The sequence below is a fragment of the Rattus norvegicus genome, chromosome 6 (assembly GCF_021556685.1).
Source record: "Rattus norvegicus strain SHRSP/BbbUtx chromosome 6, alternate assembly SHRSP_T2T, whole genome shotgun sequence".
NCBI lineage: Eukaryota > Metazoa > Chordata > Mammalia > Rodentia > Muridae > Rattus > Rattus norvegicus.
Window position 1 is genome coordinate 40,858,452 of NC_141539.1, and position 16,866 is coordinate 40,875,317.

At 39.8% G+C, this 16,866-nt stretch overlaps 1 protein-coding gene across 1 annotated transcript in view; it reads left to right on the plus strand.

Moving 5' to 3' along the window:
- The window catches only part of Rad51ap2 (RAD51 associated protein 2), a 448,185-nt gene extending 433,730 nt beyond the window's left edge, over positions 1–14,455 (plus strand). Inside the window, exon 3 of the mRNA XM_087551875.1 lies at positions 14,394–14,455. Within this exon, the coding sequence (XP_087408001.1) occupies positions 14,394–14,410 (17 nt within the window). The 3' untranslated portion in view covers positions 14,411–14,455. The remainder of the gene's footprint in view (positions 1–14,393) is intronic.
- Positions 14,456–16,866: the final 2,411 nt, after the last annotated feature.

Consider the following 16,866-nt stretch of genomic DNA (forward strand, 5'->3'; position numbering starts at 1 on the left):
TTCCTCCTCTCCCATCTAACTTTGTTTTTCTATAGGTCCTATGGGATCCAGTGCTTTTGTGGGTGTCCCACATGAAAGATGACAGAGCTACCCCTGTGACACATTGGAACCTCTCTCTTTCCAGGGAGGTTCCACATTCCTCAGTCATTAATTACCCTCTTCCAGAGATCTATGCTAAGCTGAACCCTTCCTGGAAACCTGGACATACTTCCTGAGCTTTGAGAATAATAATTAAGCAATATAGTTTTTCATGGGATACATACTACTCTTTGAATGTTTGTAGCCATGCGATCCTTGACAAGTGATTTAATTCCACATGATCTTAAATTCTTCATCAGTATGACAGGGATGACGTAGTACCTGCTTCATCAGGCTGCTGTCCTAATCAACTGTGATTATATGAATATATTTAATGTAACTGTGTCTTACCATCATTTCCTCTCTAGGAGCCTTAATCAACTCATTTCTTTGCTCATATATAATTAAGTTCAAGCTAAATCTGTTCTTTAAGATCTTTCTTGCTTGTGTGATCCCTTATTTTTTCCTAAATTCTTAGGCCTCAGACCTACTGGGCTCATAACTCCTCTGGAAACACATCTGTAGCTCTGAACTTCCTGCTTCTGTGCCCCTTTCAGGGCTTTTTTTTTCTTTTGGCCTGTCTGACTTGGCAATGATATAAGAGGCAAGCTGATAACAGCTTCTTCCCTTAGTTGAACTAGATGTTCCTGTTAGAACCAACACTTCCTTCTCAAACCTTTATCTCTACAACTCCTTCTGTCTCAAAGGATAAAGATGCTTGTGTATCCTCATTGGTAGTGAGACCTCAGAGTCAAGTATTGTTTATTATTTTGACTTTTAAATAAAATGAAATTATTTTAACTAACTGCTTAACACCAAAAAGACATAATCTAGCTCAATAGAGGAGAACACTTAGGTTAGAGTTAATCCATCTATTATGTTTACATAACCTGAGTTTATATATGTCCCAAGATGATGGGAATGTAACATAGAATAGGGCTTTCTGAAGATTAATTCCTTTTCATGTATAGTCACTCTAACCATATAAGTCCTGAGGGGCAGTCGTTTGAAGATGACTTTAGCTTAAATGCCAGGCTCTGGGCTGACTTCTTGAATTAAAAGGGGACACATTGCAACAATACTATCTTGAATGATTTAGAGAATCCACATCCCTGGATATCCCTATGTGATATCATAGGTAAATCTTTTATTATTCAGCACCATGCACTGGAAGGAAAATGATGGACAAGGAGGTCAAGAATCCTGCAGGATAATCAGCAATAAGGCCAGGGGTCCTCTCCATTTGTGCATAAAGGGAAAATTAATCATCAGCTTTCTTGATGAGAAAACATTCCAGGAAAAACAGTACTTAGGGGGTGTGTGAGGACAGGTTTGAACACAGCAAAAATAAATCAGATGCATTTACCAGTGCTTAAGTAATTCCATCCCAATGCAGAAAATTGAGAAGCTAGTTAAAAAGGAGAGCGTGTGCATATAAGTCAAAGGCATTGGGTTGCTGTCAGGTGGTGCCCTGAATGTGATTGATAACCAACCACCTTCAGGAACAGAAAGTTGCTCTATCCAAAAAAACTAATATCCAAGAAAAAGGTGAGTCAAAATTGAAAGCACAGAGAGTCTCTCCTTAAGTGTGGAGTAATGGGGGATGAGCTGGATTAGTGGATAAGAACCTCCACTGCTTCTAGAACATGATCTTTCTAGAAGATCTAAGTTTGGATTCCAGCAGCCATGTTGAATGGCTTACAACTTTCTGTAACTCTACATCCAGGGAATCCGGTCTTCTAACCTCTTCAGGCATGCTCACTCACATATTCTTGTATGTAAACGCACGCACATGCACACACACATGCACATGCACACACTTAAATAGAAGTAAATCTTTAACAAAAATCATGAGTAATAACCTTGAAACTACCATCTTTGGTCTATATACATACTTCCCAAACCTAACCAGGTCTCTTCTCAGCATCAGAGAGACAGTACTATAAGGTTGTGACTTAACCATATAATGGTGCTAATTAGTTCTTTCTTCTCTTGTCTGACATACAGCGGGTGTCCAAATGAGCATGATAGGTGCTAATTGCCTTCCCTAGACACTTATCCATCATCAGCTAAGCAATCCTTATTTCTACAAGATGAATGACATAGCCCAATCATCCCAGAAAATTGCTCACTTTTGAACCAACATAGGGCTAAACAGAAAAAAGAAATTGCCTTTAGATGAATGATTTGTCCTTCAGCAAATAAATATAGGAACCTCTTGATGTGGACAGCCTGTAGGATAGACGCAGCCATTCTATATCCTTAGCTGTGTGTTTTGTCTGCTGGTGACCTTAGTAATCACTGCCTGTGCAGCCTATGCAACCAAAGCAGAAGCAGAAGAGAGACTGTTTTGCTTACAAACAAAAAGTTTGTGATGACCAAAGCAACACAACAAACATCCTTACCCTTATTCTTTGTAAGACCACATCAGCTCACCAGTACTTATTCATCTGTGGGGAATAGTTGGGTTTGAAGTGGAATCCAGGAGTACATTCATCTAAGACATAGAGTGTTCTGACAGGTCTTCTTTTATGAAACTTGGATGAGAGGAAGAAATAAGCAAGAACAGAATATTCTATACCATTGCACAGAGGGATCTTGGATAAGCTCACCTGACTGCTTCAACTTCCCCAAGTCATCATTGGCCATAGAGAATGCAAGAAAAGCAGCAACATGTGAAGGAGAAAGAGTAATCACCTGCCTAGTCAAGAAAGAGAAAACTACTTGGTGTTGACCAGTCTCTACAACGTTTGTTTATTCACTTTATTTCCCAATACTAGTCTCCCTTTCTTCCCAGTACCTTCATCATGCAGAACCCACCCCCTTCCTCTCTTTTCTTCTCCTTTGAGAAGGAGGAATTCTCCACTAGGTATCACTACACAGACACACAGACACACAGACACACAGACACACAGACACACACACACACACACACACACACACACACACACACACACCAGTTCGCTGCAGGACTAGGCTCATCCTCTCCCACTGAGACTAGACAAGCTGGTATATTTAGGGGAATGTGATCCATAGGCAACAGATTCAGGGAGAGCATCTATTGTTATTGTGGGTCCCACATTAAGATGCTGAAGTAACCACTTCCTTTAGCCAGGCAGGATTCACAGCAGAGGGATAAGGACAACAACATACTCACAAAACCATCAACCTAAAATGTATCCTGGCTATAAGATGTCCAGGGACAAAGATAGAGCAGAGTTGGAGGGAATGGCCATTCAATTACTGCCCCAATTTGAGACCCATTCCATGGACAAGAAACAATCCCTGACTCTATTATTGATACTCTTGCAAGTTATGCTTGCAAACAGGAACCTAGCATAACTGTCCTCTGAGAGGTTCCACCCAGCAGCCAAGAGAAGCAGAATCCCACAATCAAATGTTAGATGGAGCTCAGAGAGTCTTTTGGAAAAGTTGGGGGAAGGACTAAGGGACACAAAGAGGGATAGGGACTCCAAAGGAAGATCAACAGAGTCAACTAACCTGGACACTTGGGGCCTATTAGAGATTGAATCACCAACCAAACAGGAAGTATGGGCTGCACATGCACATATGTAGCAGTTGAACAGCTTGGTCTACAGTATTTCTTAAGCATCTGCAAATTGGGGATACTTAGGCTTAGGAAAGAGAGATGGACAAAGAGAGATGGAGTTATAATGGGAGTGGTAGATTATGGACTCCCTTCCCCTCCTGCAAATATTCTTGATTTCCCAACTAGTCCATCTCCACTTTCGTGTTGCATTAGGGATGCATACAGAGCATGGGTAGTGTTAATTAAAAAGACATGGACTCCTTAGTAGCATCACTGAAGGCAATGTCTGTTCTTTCCTCATCAACCACTAACTACCTCTAAATCCCCACAGAGGGCTGTTGCTCCATGAGCGCCACTCCTCTTCATGATTTTGAGATGTTGATTGGATCAATATTGTACAGGGAGTCCCAGCAGTTAAGAGTTCAAGAGTACAGACGAGTATATGATGCCTCTAGTAACTTATCGTGGTTAAAAGGTAAAGAAATCAGACTGGGATGCTCTCGGGGGAGAGGCTAACTATCAGGAAATTGGATTCTCACTGCACAGTGGGGAAGGAAAATTAAATAAATAACAAAAGAGAGCCAACCAGCTGTGACACACCAGTACAATCAATATTACCTTCAGAATGAGTATAAAATCCAATGGAAACCATAAGGCTGTGACACCAAATGGTGATTTCTTCCTTTTTTTTTTTTTTTCTTTAACTTGATTCAGGTTCTTAGGAAATTTTACTGGGTCTATTCAAATAGCAAGTAAACAACAGGAAAGGGTATTTGAGCTGAGGGACTGAGCTCCAGCTGAATGCTTCGTCACATTTCTCATTAAAAATCACAATTTGTAGTCAGTCTAATACCACAGAGAAAAACACTGGAAGTGCTTAATGTTTCAAGCTTCAGCAAAGCTGAAACCCAATGATTTTCCATTAATAATAATTTTATCTCTGCCATCAGCCTGCAGCAAGCTTGTATTCATTCTTTTTCTGTTTCTCTATGCAGGTGCTCCCGAGTCTGGAGTCTTCTTTTGGCAGTAAGATTCCTAATTAAAATGCTAGGGCCCATTGATACCTTTAGGGCAGTATTTGTGTCAAGTAGAGGTGTGTGCACACAGATGGTTGGAAGTAGATGAGTGTTCCAGTAAAGCGGGGAATTGGGGTTTTAATGCATGAAGATCAACAGTTTCTGTGCTGTGATGTGTAAATCCAGGTGTTCAGCAGTTTTAGGAATTCTTATCTGCTTGCCTCAACCCTCTTCAGTTTGTGCAAAACATTTCATCGTCATTCAACAACTCCCTCAGGCGGTCCAGCTCCTCCAGGTCTTCTAAACAAAATGCTGGTTAGAAGATTGAAAGCGCAAATGGAACAAGCAAGGGATTCTGGGGAAAGACTGTTCTTGATACCCAAATCAGGAGGCTGAGCAAACAAGAAATCATTAAAAGAGGTATGCCACCGATGGTCTCATGCTTAAATATGAAGCAAGCAGGTGCATGTCTTTTAGGTACTCCTGCCAGTCCACCTGTTAGGGTAGCAAAGTACAGGTGTTGCTTAGAGCAGTCTGCTCAAATGCACAATTATGCACTTAGTACATTCAGAGACACAGATGGATGAATGCACAGACACACACCTGGCATAGAATGCAAAGTAAGGTGCTGTCATCACAAACAGCAGGCACCTACCTTCTCTTCTGTTTGTAATCAGGACTAAGGTCAAAGAACCAGTTGGAAGAACTGTGACTGGGTCAAGAAGATGGCTCTGCCTGTGAAAATACAAGCCTGGTCACCTGATTTCCACCTGCAGAATTCACTGTGGAAGGACAGAACTGACTCCCAAATGGCTTCTTAGTTGGTGTAGCATGGCATGGCTTATGCCTGCCTACACATGTGCTCGTGTACATGTACACGTAGACACATGATGATGATGATGATGACGATGATGATGATGATGGAGGATAAGAGGAAGAGGAGAAAGAGGGGGAGGAGGAAGAAGAGGAAGAGGAGGGAGAGGAGGAGGGAGAGAGAGAGGGAGGAGGAGGAGGGGAAGGAGGAGGGAGAGAGAGAGGGAAGAGGGAGAGAGAGGGAGGAGGAGGAGGAAGAGGAGGAGGAAGAGGAGGAAGAGGAGGAAAAGGAATTTCACCACTCCCCTTCCCCTTTTACTGTTACTTGATGACTCTGTGGAACTCTCTTTTTGCACCTCATGTCTGCTATGATGCTTAACACTATTGTAATGTCACAGTCAATATTCACCTTCTCTAGTAGCTGACTTTTCCATGTCTTTCTTATTCTCAGTGGCTGCCCACTGAGCAGTTGGTCTCTGTGTCTGGGTTGATTGATGAGTACAGCTGCCTTACATGTCTGTGGAAACTGTAAAAACAAAGAGACAAGGCCAAGAGCCATTGATTTCTTCCTCATCAAACACTGAAGCTCCTGCTTCTGAGCTTCCTTTGGTGGCTGCTCTGCACAGACAAGTCACAAGATATTTGATGACTATCAAAGGAGAGGCTAAGACCTCGACTTTCTTCCAAGGTTATTTTAAGTTTTTATTCACCAGTGAGAACATAAATCCTTTTGCAAAGCATCCATTCGAGTGAAAACCACATCTCTCTTCCCATTTAGAAGAAAGGAATTGGTATTTCATTTGTACTTCTGAAAAATACATACCCCAAATAAGAAAGATGGATTTATAAAGGAAGGTATCATTTTGTTTAAATGTGGAAACAAACAATCAATTCCAAAAGAAGAGCCACACCATGGAGAAATTTCTAGAAGTTAACAAGAGGCTCCCAGGACCCAATGGGGAATGACATTAACTGAAATGCCAAACAAAGGAGAGAGAAAACCTGCAAGGACTGTAACCAGAGGTTAGACATGGCCCCTATTTGCGGGATAGGGTCACCCACCCATCTCCAAAAATTTAACCCAGAATTGCTTCTGTCTAAAGGAAATACAGGGAAAAAGAGTGGAACAGATACTGAAGGAAAGGGCATGCCTCACCTGGGGATCCATCCCATATGCAGACACCAAACTCAGTCACTACTGCCAATGTCAAGAAGTGCTTGCCTGATGTAGTTGTCTCCTCAGAAGCTTTGCCAAAGCCTAACCAACACAGATGTGGATGCTCGAAGCCAACCATCAGACTGAGCTTGGGAAACGCAATGGAGGAGTTAGGGGAAGGATTGAAGAAGCTGAAGGAATCCCCTAGGAAGAACAATATCAACTAACCAGATACCCCAGAGCTCGCAGGGACTAAACTACTAACCAAAGACTATACCTGGAGAAACCCATGGCTCCAGCTGCATATGTAGTAGAGGATGGCCTTATAAGCATCAATGGGAGGGGAGGCACTTGGTCCTGTGAAGGCTTGAGGTCCCAGTGAAAGGGAATGCTAGGATAGTTTGGTGGGAGTGGGTGGGTGGGTGAGCATAGAAGCAGGGGGAGAGGGTTTGCAAAGGGGAAACTGGGAAAGGGGATAACATTTGAAATGTAAATAAATAAAATGTCCAATTAAAAAATGTGTCTACTGTGGTCATAATGATAGAGGTCTCAGTCTTAGTATTTGAGAGCTGAGGAAGGAGGTTAGTGGGTTCTATGCTATCCTGAGTAACTCTGTCTAGAAAGACATGTGTAGTATAAAGACACCTCACTTAGAGTAAATTTGTCAAATTATCAAGAGTAGAATAGGTGAGAAGTTGAACCCACTGGATCCTGACCTTGTGATGAAGAAACAATAAGAAGAGCAGTAATTATGGTGTTTGCAGTCTACTAAATTTTAAAACTACCAACAAATATTATTTATAAACTAACACAATTGGAAATACTCAAGCAATTCTTATACAGCACAACAGGCATTTTTTATATTATCCTCTGTAAGTCCTGACTGGCCTCTGACTTCCAGGCTATTTCCTTCCTCTTCTCTTTGCCTTGTGAGCTTTTTACATTATAGGTGCCCAGTCTGTAAAGACTGGCCTAGCATAGTATGGATCCTTAAGACTCCCTTCTGGTCCTACAGTTTGAGAAAACACAGAGTTCAGGGCTGAAGAGATGGTTCAATGGTTAAGAACACTGGCTGCTTTTGTAGAGAACCTGGGTTCAGCTTCCAGCACCCATAATAGCTCACAGCCACCTGTAACTGTAACTTCAGAGGTTCAGCACCATCATTTGGCCTCTATAGGCTCTTCATTCACATGGTTTACTTACAGAAATGCAAGCAAAACACACGCATAAAAATAAAAAATGCCTCTTATATTTAAAAAAAATGTTCCAAGAAGAAAATATTGCTAGTCTAGACATTTCCAGCATCCCTAGGACTCATTTTAATGAAGTGACAACAGGATATGGTATTCATATTTTTCCTTTTCCATATACTATTTATGGTGTCCAGGAAAGGCTGCAGATCTCAGGGTCAACTGTTCTCACTGTGCAAAATAATTTCCCATTCAGTAGGAGATGTTAAGAAAATCATTTCCCAATTACTACCCTACAGTGCTATCCAGCTTTTCATGTGTCAGATCCTGGAGCCCCAAGGAAATAACAGATATAAAACTCTGAAAAGTTTAGCTGTGTGTATATGTGTGAATAGAAAGACAGACAGACAGACAGACAGACAGACAGACATTAAAACTGCTTTAGGTTTGTGATTGATAAAGTGAAATTTTTAGATAAAAATTGTGAAGTGTTCTTAGACTGTTTATATAAACATTATTTCTTACAGAGTTTTGCATAAACAACATCTAATTTTTTTAGCTGATTTTAGTTAACCAGAAAAGCTCAGATGAGTGGTCACCATCTTGCCCTAGTGTGACTGACTCCTAAGTCTCATCCCCATGTCATTAGTACTCCTTATTTTCTAAATCATAAGCTCTATGGGATATGGGAGGGCTAGCTTCTGGCTTATTTATTTTGAAACTTGCTTTAACCCTTTACTTAGGAGCTGATTAGTAAGTCTAGTCCCAGTAGGATAAATGTTGTTTAAATAAATATTGTGTTTCATATTCTTCTTTTCTTTTTGTAATTAAAATTCAGTGATCTTGATTCTGCTTTTTCTTCCATGAAACTTGTATGTTCAAGCCAGTTTAAGGGTATGAAAGAAAATATTAGATAACTCAGGATAGATAAACCCCTTGGGGAAAAGAAATTCTAGTGTTCCATGAGCAACTGTTCATAAAAATGCCCAAATTCTCTCTAATCTACAAACAAAATGCATTTTGCTCAGCTTTTTTCTTTTCTTGGTTTATGGAGTCCACATCATGTTTTAAAGTGAAGACATTTCATTCTTCCTTTCTCTCTCTCTCTCTCTCTCTCTCTCTCTCTCTCTCTCTCTCTCTTCCTCTCTCTTTCTATTAATCATTACATTCATTTACATCTCAAATGATGTCCCACTTCCCAGTTACCCCTCCACCAGTCCCCCATCCCACATCTGTCCTCTCTCCTCCCCTTTGCCTGTGTGAGAGTGCTCCCCTACCCACTCACACTCTTGAATGATCAGACCTATAGTTACAAATTCAAGTAGATTTAGAAAATAATAAAACAGGAGAGCTAACTTTCATTCACTTAGTCCCCTGCCATCTACAAGCTCGATGGGCTCATGCTAGTTGGTTGATGATTCAGGTCTTTGTAAACTATGAAGTCTGGATAATGGCATCCTGTACGATTTACATCTTTTCCAGCTGTCTTTCCCTCAGATTATGACTTTTTCAACTCTCCAGCTCAGCCTCTTATTTTTATCTCATTATTCATGTCTCCAACCGAGTGCCTATCAGCTACAAGCTCCTTGCCCCATTCTAGAATGTGATTATGAACAAAATGACATATGTACTGCAATATGGTATTGTGTCAACTTGACACAAGCTAGAGTCAGCTGAAAGGTGGGCGCCTCGATTAAGAAAAATGCCTCCATAAGATTCAGCTGTAGGTCATAAGGCTTCTTATTAGTGATTGATGGGGGAGGGCCCAGTCCACCGTGAGTGATGACATTCCTGGGTTAGTGGCCCTTGGTTCTATAAGAAAGCAGACTAAGCAAGCCATGGGGAGCAAGCCAGTAAGCAGCACCCCTCCATGGCCTCTGCATCAGCTCCTGCCTCCAGGGTACTGCCCTGTTGAGTTTTTGAAATGATTTCCGTTGATAATTAACAGTGATGTGGAACTTCAAGCCAAACAAACCCCTTTCTCCCCCACTTGCTTTGGTCATATTGTTTCATTTTACCAATAGTAACCTTAACTAAGACAGCAAACTCCCTGAAGTGAAAATTATCCCCCCTTCTTAATTTTTCTAAGAGAATATCTATGGACAATAGGGGATTTACAAGGAGTAGAAACAAAAGTGAATTGTCTACCATGTAAGTAATTCTGTGAGGATGTGGACCAGCACAGCTTCTACCCAACCTGGCTTGCTGCTTCTTGCTCCACCATGTTAATCTAGCATTAGAAGTTTCTCTTGAAGATAATTGGCTAACATCAGCAAGATCTAAATTCCTATCTAAATGACCTCCAGAAGGCCCCGCACCCCATTATAATCTAGTTGGCAAATGAGCTGCACGTCAGCTGTCAGGACATGAAGCACTCAACTATAAAACCTGCAACCCAAAACAAGAACAGTAGGTGATACCTGAACTCTGAAAAACCCTCACCTGTTCTAGAAAGACAGGAAGAGGAGGCTATCACTCTCTATTGTTAAGCCAGTGAGTAAACTGAATTTGTTGACATTCAGCCTTAGTTTTGTTTTCACTTGGCTCAAGAACAGCCAACTGAGATTCAATCTCTTTCTACAGACAAGAGAAAGGGTTAAGAGGGGCCAATAAGGTCCAATAGGGGGTCAACAGAGGCCAACAGGGGCCAAAGGGGTCCAACACAGGTGAAAGGGGGGCAAATAGTGGCTAACCAACTGTTGGTAACAAACGTGTACATGAAATCCTGGAAAAGCCTGAAGTACCCGAATGTGATGTCAGATTTTTCTAACCCATTTTCTCTTTCTTCTGATGTAATGTATACTATTTTGTTTTCTTGTTTTCTGCTGTGTCCACAATGTTTTATAAAATTTCACTCTTAATTCATTAAGAATTTATACTAGTAAACTGCTTCTCAGATGTAGCAATTTGATAAATCTTTCTGTTCCCTACTGATACATACAGTCTACTTAGTATGTACAGCTTTGGGTGGAGAAAGTCAAGTTCTGCTTGAATATTGTATCTGTTCTCTAAGAAAATCTGGGTTAGGCGCCAGGAGTGTAGCTCAGTAGATGAGTGCTTGCCTAACATGCCGGACAGTTATGTACAGTCCACAGCGCAGGGCAGACCAGAAATAGTGTTGAGCCTTATAATAAGTTTAGTGTCCTTAGCATTCATTCTCAATCTTGTCAGTCAGCTCAATAACACCAGTTACCTTTCCAGGTAAAGAATATGCATGTAATACCATCAAGGGAGGTGAGTTCAAAACTATCCTCAGTTACAAAGTGAATTGAAGGCCAGCCTGGCTATACGAGACCCTCTCCCTAAGGGATGGGAGTTGGAGGGAAATCTATAGATTGGTTCTGTAATGGTACATTTCTCCTTCCCCCAACAAGAATGTAACCCAAGATAATTCTTGTTTTTTTTTTGTTTGTTTGTTTGTTTGTTTGTTTGGGTTTTTTTGTTTTTTGTTTTTGTAAATTACTTACTTTAGATGAACTTGTACAAGTTTTAAGTAATTGGTAAAGTGGTGGAATTTTAGTTGAACTTTATTGACTAGTCAGAATTAATTCCATGATATTAGACTTTGCTTAGATGTTTGATACTTTTTTCATATACACTCATGTTCATTTATTTGATTTATTACTTCCAATTAGAATTTGCACTGAGTCCTATTTGATTCTCATTAATTTTATTCATGAATATTCTATCTCTCTCTGGTTCTTTTACTTCAAAGAGATAGCAGAAAGCAAAAATATGTTTTTTAGACAGCTTGACAGGAAACATAATTTTCAGACATTTCAATTAGAGAAACTCAAAATATTTTTCTCAAGGAATACTTGGAATAATTTGAAAATATTTACCCAACTAATTTTGTCTTAAATCATTCAGTTAATATTTTGGCAGTCCTCTCTATTATGCACTTAGTTTTTGTTGAATGTTGTTTGCTGAGCACAACATTTAAGATAATAAGTAAATAATAGTGTAGAAATGGCCTACTGCAATGGTAGGAATCTGTTGCTGCATGGCTGAATGACTGAATGGCTAAACGACTATTTCTTTGTGTGTGTCAGCTGATATTAAACAACCCCAGTTAATGGAAAGAGAGCACCAGACAAAGTGTTTTTAACTGGCTAGATACTAATGATGGCTGCCAATCACTAACACCCTTCCGCAGAGGGATTAGCACTTCACAGAAAGTCTTTTCACTCTTAGAGCACCTAAATCAGTTAAACAGCAAGGCCTCATTTTGACATAAGAGCACGTTGCCCAAATCACCCAGCACACGGATGCTCCTTCTTTCACACTGCCTCTGCAGTTATCCTCCAAAGACATTGCCTCCCTGAAATAGAATGTCAGAGAAGGGCCAGGAAAGGCTGAAGCATGAGGTCATTAGCAGGTATTGCCAGGACCCAGTTCTTGCATGTATGGGAAGAACCCATAGTTCTTTCTAGATGAGAAGAGCAAGGAGCATCAACAGCTTGTATACCTCATTTATACTACATTTGAAAACTAATTTAATAAAGATAAATGAGAAAATGTAAACTTCTCCTACATCCCTTACCCTCTTGCCAGTAGAATCTTTAAGACACACACACACACACACACACACACACACACACACAGAGAGAGAGAGAGAGAGAGAGAGAGAGAGAGAGAGAGAAAAACATGTGGAAATCCACACAATATATTAGTATTATAAAGAATCTGATTGCTTTTCCAAAGTCAGAAGAATAAACTATGATCACTTTATTTAAAATTAAGTGCTCCTTATCTCTCAGATATCTGAAGCCAAACTGTTAAGTTATAAAAATCAATGCTGTTAATTTCTTAAAATGCTTCTTCAAAACAATTGTTTAAAGAATTATGAAAAGTATGCTGCCCCACCCTCAAATAAGGAATATGAATGCAACTTGCATATGTTCCACTAAGACATTCAGAAATGATTGTTAGAATAAATACCAGTTCCTAACCATAGGATACTGCACTATGATATAATTAAATAATATAGTCTTATTTCTTACCACTATAAGATAACCGATTTGGGTTATGGTTAAATATTTCTTCTTACTTCCTATTCATATTCAGAAAACCACTTTTGAGACTATATATTTGTTTTGCAGAACTTATCTTATGGTAATATAATTAATTGTCTATTACAAATAACACTAAGGTCACATGTATGTGTTCCCATTTGAAGCTTCAAGTTACAACAGAAGACCTGGTTCACAGTACAGGCAAATGAATGCCCCACTGTTTATTTACAGATGTCTAAAATAGGTATCAGTAGATAAAAGTTACCACCTAAAAATATTTAGTTAATAATACATTTTCACAGTCACATAATATTCCCCCAGTAAAGTAACTACTAAGGCATTATTGAATTCAATTATTTCAATTACTGAGATATGGAAAGCATTATATGGGACTGCACACATTCTCAGATTATTCTCAAATGTAGGAAACCAATCCAGGTATTTACCCATTACAATGGGAAGCATTTTGAGACTTTCCCTAAATAAAACAGTGAGTATTCAAAGGAAAGTTTTTCTGAAGGAGTGACTTGTTCTTTAACAACAGCTAAGAAATGGAAACTATAGAAGAACCTATTTTACCAAAAGATGTTTGATTGGAGATGTAAAAACACAACATGTCAGTATATATACATAAAACATATGCATAAGTTGTAATTATGTACACACAGAAATATAATGTTCAGATGATATCTAAACATGCACATGATCCCCTTTAAGAAAGGTGCAGTTTTGAGTCATTCTGTGGTTGCTTTGCCAGCTGAGATTGCTAGGTCAAAAAATATGATCCTCGAATCATACATTTTGGCTTTCTGCTGTGGACTTCTCTCTACTTAATTCTCAGTGCACTAAAACAGAAAAATTATAAGAGCTTCTTTCAATTTTTACATTTCTTTAAACACACACATACATACAGAGAGAGAGAGAGAGAGAGAGAGAGAGCTTAAGAAGCAATTCTTAAACATAGCAACACAAACTTACTAAGCAAAGGCTAGGATAAAATAATGAATTCAAATTCATAATTCGAAGCCATTCAATATGAATTGATCTAACAATGACAATATCTTTTCTGTATGTGGATCTTTGGGCCTTTTGCCATAAATATTTCCATGTTCCTGATGGTTGACACAGTTACAGAAGAATCAATCAGTACAATGGTTTATCAATGTCCTCACATATCGCCATGGTACAGTGTCCTAAAATAAGAGTCTACAGTTGTGATGAGACTCACAGTATTTGCAGAAGTCATTCTCCCTCATTTCTATTCACAAAACCCAGCAGGGAAATGGGATCTCTTGTAAACGGGTAGGTGACATAGTCCTCTGAGGTATAAGATTTTGTAGGGTGACTTCTCAGGAAGCTGCAGAATGAAAAGCTTTTCAAGCTCACTCTTTATGTAGAACACATAGATTCTATTTAGAATAGTAGCAGCCTCCTCCTCTTTCAATAACTTTTATATTTTTAAAGAATTTCCTAAATATATACAATGTACTTTGATTGTACCCTCCACCCACATCCCCTGTTTCTAAATGCCCTCTACATCTTCATCCTAAACTAATGTTTTCTTTTTTTTTTAAGCTGCCAAGTCCAATTAGTGCTTCCTGAACATGCCTGGTAGCAGGAGTCCCTCAACAGAAACCAAGGACAAAGAAAAAAACCCAGGGATTTTGTGGAGCATCTAAACCAATATCACCAGAGCTTACATTTCTGTGAGGTAATTGGGATGAAGAAGATAGATAGCCTACTTCTATTTTCCAGGATTTCCGTTGCTCATGTGGGAGTATATCTCTCTATTGATGACCCTTATCCTCAGCAAAAGTATACACAGAATCCTGGAAAGAGAAGACCATATTTCAGACCTCAATGGTAACATGCAAGTGGATTGATTTAGTTCTTACTCTAGTTATAATTTTAATATAAAACTTTAAAGGCTAAAATTAGACAATTTAGCTTCATCATACTAGTGCTTCCTACTTCTCTTTGTCTTCTCATCCTCCCATTCTGTATCTGTTCCTTTTCTGTTGCTGTGATACAATACTACAGTCAAAATGAACTTAAAGAAGAGTTTATATTGGCTTTAGGACGCCCTACGGATAAGAGTCCATGCTGGGAAAGCTGAGGCATGGCATCAAGTGGCAGTCATGGCAGTAGAAGCAAGAAGCTAAGAGAACATCTGGAACTGTAAGCATGAAACAAAGATAGTGTGGAGTTTTATCTCTCAAAGCCCACCTCCTAGAACCTGCTTCCTACCACAAGACTCCACCTCCAAAACTCCCGCAAGCACTGATGACTGGGGACTAGTTATTCAAATACGCGTCTGGGGACCTTTCTTGTTCAAACAACCGCACATCTTGAATAACTGCATGTATCCGAACTCAGCATTGCTCATTGTAGAAAGATTTCCGTAATTAAGAGGGAGAGTACTAGGGCCCAAAGAAATAGCTAAGTGATTAAGTACGCTGTTCTTCCAGAGGATATGGGTTTCAACATTTATATCATGGCTCACAAGTTCCTTTAACTCCAGTTCTGGAAATTCTGATGGCCTCTTCCGGTGTCTGTGGGTACCATATGCATATGGTACACAAATACACACTTAGACACACACACACAGGTACACACACTAGATAAACAAACAAAGATTAAAAATAGCATTAGGCATGGTATCACATGCCTGCAATAAGGGTGGATGAAGATAATCAAAGTGCACTGTGTGCGTGCGTGCGTGTGTGTGTGTGTGTGTGTGTGTGTGAGTGAGTGAGTGTGTGCGAGTGTGTGTGTATTTGTGTATAAAATGGTCAAAGAACATATTTAATTAAGATTGTAAGAAAGGAAGAAGCAACTCAGCAGCACTGACTTATTTTTCTTTCACTCCTGCATCAGTCTATGAGTATGAAATTTAGCATAACTATTGGGGAATGCTTCTACTGAAAAATCCCCACCTAGATAGGCAGAGGATGTATGAGCGAGCCCTCTTCACAACAGCCATCAGGTATATTATGAGTTATTTACTTCTCTTGGTAGTTCTGTTTTGAGCATTTCTTTAGAGTCTACATGATGCTATTTTTATTCTCTCTACCATACCTTATAAACGTTTACCCTCATAGGCTTGTCCTCACTGACCTGTTAGCTCATTGAGGACACAGGCCTGCTGAATGGGTTTGTATGTGATGGATGCCCAGTGATCATAAATGATGCTCACTCAGTGTGAGGAGACTAGGCTTAGTCCATGACAGGTTTCAAATTGGCAGTCTAAAGGAGACTAGGTCTATGAACTGGGCATGTCCAGGCAAGTTGGTTAAAACAAAACAAAACAAAACAAAAAAAACCCAGGCTTCAGGCAGCTAGTTAGAAACTAGAAGGTGCCCAGCCACCTAGCCTAAAGCAAGGACAATGGGTTAGCAAGTTTCCAGATTTCCCTTACAACAGGTTCCAGCCCCTAAGCTCCAGTAATACAATGTCCCTAGAGATGGAGTAGAATAAAGGCCACCTACCCTGGAATCCCCTAATGTGCTTTAAATGTAATCTGTGAGCTCATTTAGTTGTTTCTCTCTATCTTGGTAATGAGAGACCTCAGCATGCTGGACTTTTGCAGAATAAAACACTCTTTGGGTTTCCATACTGTTTAAATCTGGGGATTCTGTGTCATTCTTTGGTAAATCATGGACCCTTACAAGTGCATGTGGGGTGAATTAAAGCATAGATTATGGCCACTGATTAGGCACATTGGCCCTTTTGTGGTCTTGGGGAACTAGTATTTTTCTTCTGGGGTTCATTCTGAGATATATTTTATCTGTATGTGGGAGTCAAGAACAGCACTAATCCATTGTTCCAGCCTGGGGTCTCATGTCTAATCCCTAATGCCTGAACCACTGAACTGAAAAGAGCATCAAGTTACTGTGAACTACAACAAATTCTCACTTCTTTTCCTTGATCCTTTCCAAGGAACGAGATAGCAATAAGCCTTTCTGAGTCTCGTATTACCTCTGTGCCATGGGGCTGATATAAGGACTGATGAGAATAGTATATTGAAGGTACATGCCTGCCCTATGGC